At 48.3% G+C, this 3,388-nt stretch overlaps 1 protein-coding gene across 1 annotated transcript in view; it reads right to left on the bottom strand.

Moving 5' to 3' along the window:
• Positions 1 to 3,388, bottom strand: part of UBE2O (ubiquitin conjugating enzyme E2 O) — a 29,160-nt gene that overhangs the window by 23,412 nt on the left and 2,360 nt on the right. Inside the window, exon 2 of the mRNA XM_031059910.1 lies at positions 519 to 629. Coding sequence (XP_030915770.1) covers positions 519 to 629 — 111 coding nt within the window. The remainder of the gene's footprint in view (positions 1 to 518; positions 630 to 3,388) is intronic.

Below are 3,388 nucleotides of genomic sequence, written 5' to 3'. Positions count from 1 at the left end.
ATTCCTGCTCTTCACTCCAAAATTATCTTTATCTCAGAGGAAAAACAATGATGAAATCCTACCCTGCCTGGTCTCTGGAAACCAACTATCCACCCAAAGAGAGAAACAGATATGTTTGAGACTGTTCCAGCTCAACAGAAACATTCTTGACTCATCTCAGCATTTTTATAGCCTGTTTCAACAGCAGTGGTGTCACAGCTCAGCAGCTCTGGGCCATGGCCATGGGCTGCCCTGGTCAGGCTGCCACACCAGCTTTCCACACTCAGTGCAGGAGTTCTCACAGAATTTCATGTCAGTCTAGCTCTTCAAGAAAATTTGGTCTCAGAAAAACACAGAACAGATGGGGAGATGAGGAGATGCTGCATCATCTTCTGCTAGGGAGGTTTTTAAAATAAAACCAAACTGCAGATGCATCTCGCACAACATGGATGCTTCGCCCTCAAGAGAGACTTGAAGTGCAGCAGCATCCCTCCACACCACCAGGCCCTGGCTCCAGTGTATTTTGGCTGTGTTCTCACCCAGATATGCTGCAGGTCTTTGCTGTTGACAGGGTACAGGATGCAGTTGGTTCCCACCAGCTTCACAGCACACTCGATGTTGACGTCAATTACGGTTCCACACTGACTGTCCTGAAAACACAAAAGGGGAAAAAGGTTTGTTACCAAGGGAAGGTCCTACACACAAATATAAGTGTTTTGTGTACAAGTCATAAGTTCAGAGACAAAAAAACCTCAACACTAACCCCTTCTAACCCTTCAGGTCCTTGTTCTGCAGGGGCATTTCATAGAACACATGAGAGCTCAGAAGGTGAGATCACTATTACAGACCTGTAGTGTTTTCTTCCCAGTTAGAACCTGAAATAGATGCTAAAGCAGAGACTCCTACACCTGGTCAAATAAGACCATACTGTATCAGGTGACTAGTGTTTACTTGCTTCAAAATCTGCCTGGCTCACAGCTCCACAGGACCATCGCGCAGGTAGTGCCTTGAGTCAGCAAAGGCAGGGGCAGATCAGCAACAAAACAGAAATTCTTTAAAGCTGTCATGACTTTAACTCACAATTCTGAAGGACATTATAAATAGTTTTTATTTTGTGTCATACTGAAAAAAAAAAATCTGGCACCTGTGGTCAAATTTCAAGGTTTGCAGCCAGATAATTCACAGTTGGTCTAATTACACGATGGTCTGTCATTATCTCCCTTACTTTTTAACGAAGTTTTAATCTTTTTTGTCCCCAAGAAAAGAAGGCATGCTGTCAGGAGCCTTCTGGGGGCAGCCTGGCAGGGAGCACACAATGTGCACGTTGCTCACACATATGGTGGGGGCCTGCAAGGAAGGGCTGCTAACCCAAACAGAGTTAAAGGCAGCAGCTGCCCTGGCCTCCTGACAGCTGGGACAATCGATAGTCTTTAATAAATAAGACCACAAGTCCATTATCAAAGCTGACTGAGGGCCAGCATGACAAATGCCTTGGTATGAGCTGTCCTTATCTCAAACATCAAGGTCTCTGCTCCAGCAGGACTTGAGCACAACACTCAAAGGGCTTATACCCTGTGAGAAGTGGATTTGTTTGCTCAGTTCTGTTCTTTCAACCACGGGAACTGTTTAGTCAAGGCTTTCACCCAGAGCCCTGGGCAGCCCTTGTGGGAGTTCAGGAGTTTGCTGGTGCTCAACTCATTCAGTTTCATCTTGAGGACTGGCAGTTGGAGCAAAGACAGCCCAGGGTAATTCCTGGACAGACTGCTCAGCCCTTCTTCTGGCTGGTTTGCATTCCACCTGCCTGCTGCTGGCTCTCTGCTCACCCCACACCAGTGCCCTGCAGCCCTGAGGCTCCCAAGGCAATGGGATCAGGAGAGTGGGGCCTGCCCCAGGCAGAGCTGTGCCAGCACAGCCAGGAGGGCTGGGAGAGCCAGGCTGGCAGAGCCCAAAGCAGCAGGAGCTCATTGCCTCCAGCTGCTCCACATATCACTCCCATGCCTTTCCAGAAGGGCTGCAGAGCAAAGGGAGCCTTTCCCAGCTTCAGCTCCATCACAACAGACTGCAGCTAAGCTTGCTGCCTGCACAGGCTGCCAGCAAAGAGCCCAGCAGAGCTCTACCATCACTCTCACCTGAAAAGGGCTGGCCAGAACTACTTTGGCTCCACAATAGCTACTGCCAACACGATTCGAGCCGTGGGATGAGTGAAGCCTGCTCAGAAGTGGCACCTGCTCAACAAACCCACAGCTTCTGCAGGCTGCAGCACAGCCACCTGCCCTGCTTCTCCTCCAGTCAGCTATAACAAGTATACCCACACCATCCTCTGGCTGTGCTTCAGGCCCTGTGTTTTAGACTATTTGTTAGTCAGAACCAAAAAACCCTCCAGAAACAAATTTCTTGCCCTACACTGTGCATTTCAAAATTAATTTTTTTTCCTTTATCAGCAGCCAACACGACAGCAGCTCTGAGACACGATATAATCCAACACCTGTGATTTCTGTGGATCATACTGTCTCCTGGTCTAAAATCCCTTTAATGGATGGTGAAAGCACAGCAAGCAATAAAACCAGGACTGGAGTGACTGATGTGCTCCAGCACCCTTCTGCCTGCTCTCTAAAAGAATTTCCCCATGGAGAAGGTACCTGGACCATCCTAAAGGTGCTTCCCACCTAACACAGCTGGGTGCTACTAGTCATGGCCAAGAGCAACAGGTTTAGCTCAGCTTGCTTCTCCTTCCAGTTATAAAATGCTTGAGCAAGTGCAGAGCCCTCTCTGTGGTTAAGAAAGCAAAGATCAATGTTGTGAGCAGCCCCAGGACCTACAGGGCTATCAAATCACAGCTCTCCTCCCTCACCTGCCACTGAACCTTCCTTTATTATGAGTTCACTTATTTCTCTGTCACATGAAACATCAGCCTGTGACAGAGGATGCAGATTTGCAGGCTGAGGGGTTCTGCTGAATCACTCTGAGTTTATAGCAGTGCTCAGCAGTGCAGTCCCAGAAAGAGACATTGCCAACTTGTCTCACCTTCTAGGGCAGGTCCTCAGCTGGGCACAGCTCAAGCACACCCATCCTTTCATTAGCTGATCCTATTAAAGGAGGAGCCAAATGAAAGGAGCTGACATTTCACAGCTCTGTTACAAAAATCCATTTCCATCAATTCCAACAGCAGAACTGCAAAAGGGAGGTGGCTGAACTGAGTGAGGAGAGCTGAAGGGTTCAAGCCTCACTCACTCCACAATTGAGTAGAGTCCCTAGACCTTCTTCCTGCTTCTTCTGGCACCCTGACATCATGCACCACACTGGAGATACTGAATATTTAAGCAGTGAATGGATTCCTTCCCCATCAGAGACAAGGCTTTAAGGCAGACCAGCAAACTCCCCATCCAAGAGTTCAGCAGCTCTGGAAACA

This window comes from Geospiza fortis, unplaced genomic scaffold (genome assembly GCF_000277835.1).
Source record: "Geospiza fortis unplaced genomic scaffold, GeoFor_1.0 scaffold244, whole genome shotgun sequence".
NCBI classification, from domain to species: Eukaryota; Metazoa; Chordata; class Aves; order Passeriformes; family Thraupidae; genus Geospiza; species Geospiza fortis.
The sequence above is the reverse complement of the archived record's forward strand: the minus strand, read 5'-3'. Positions and strand labels throughout refer to the sequence as shown.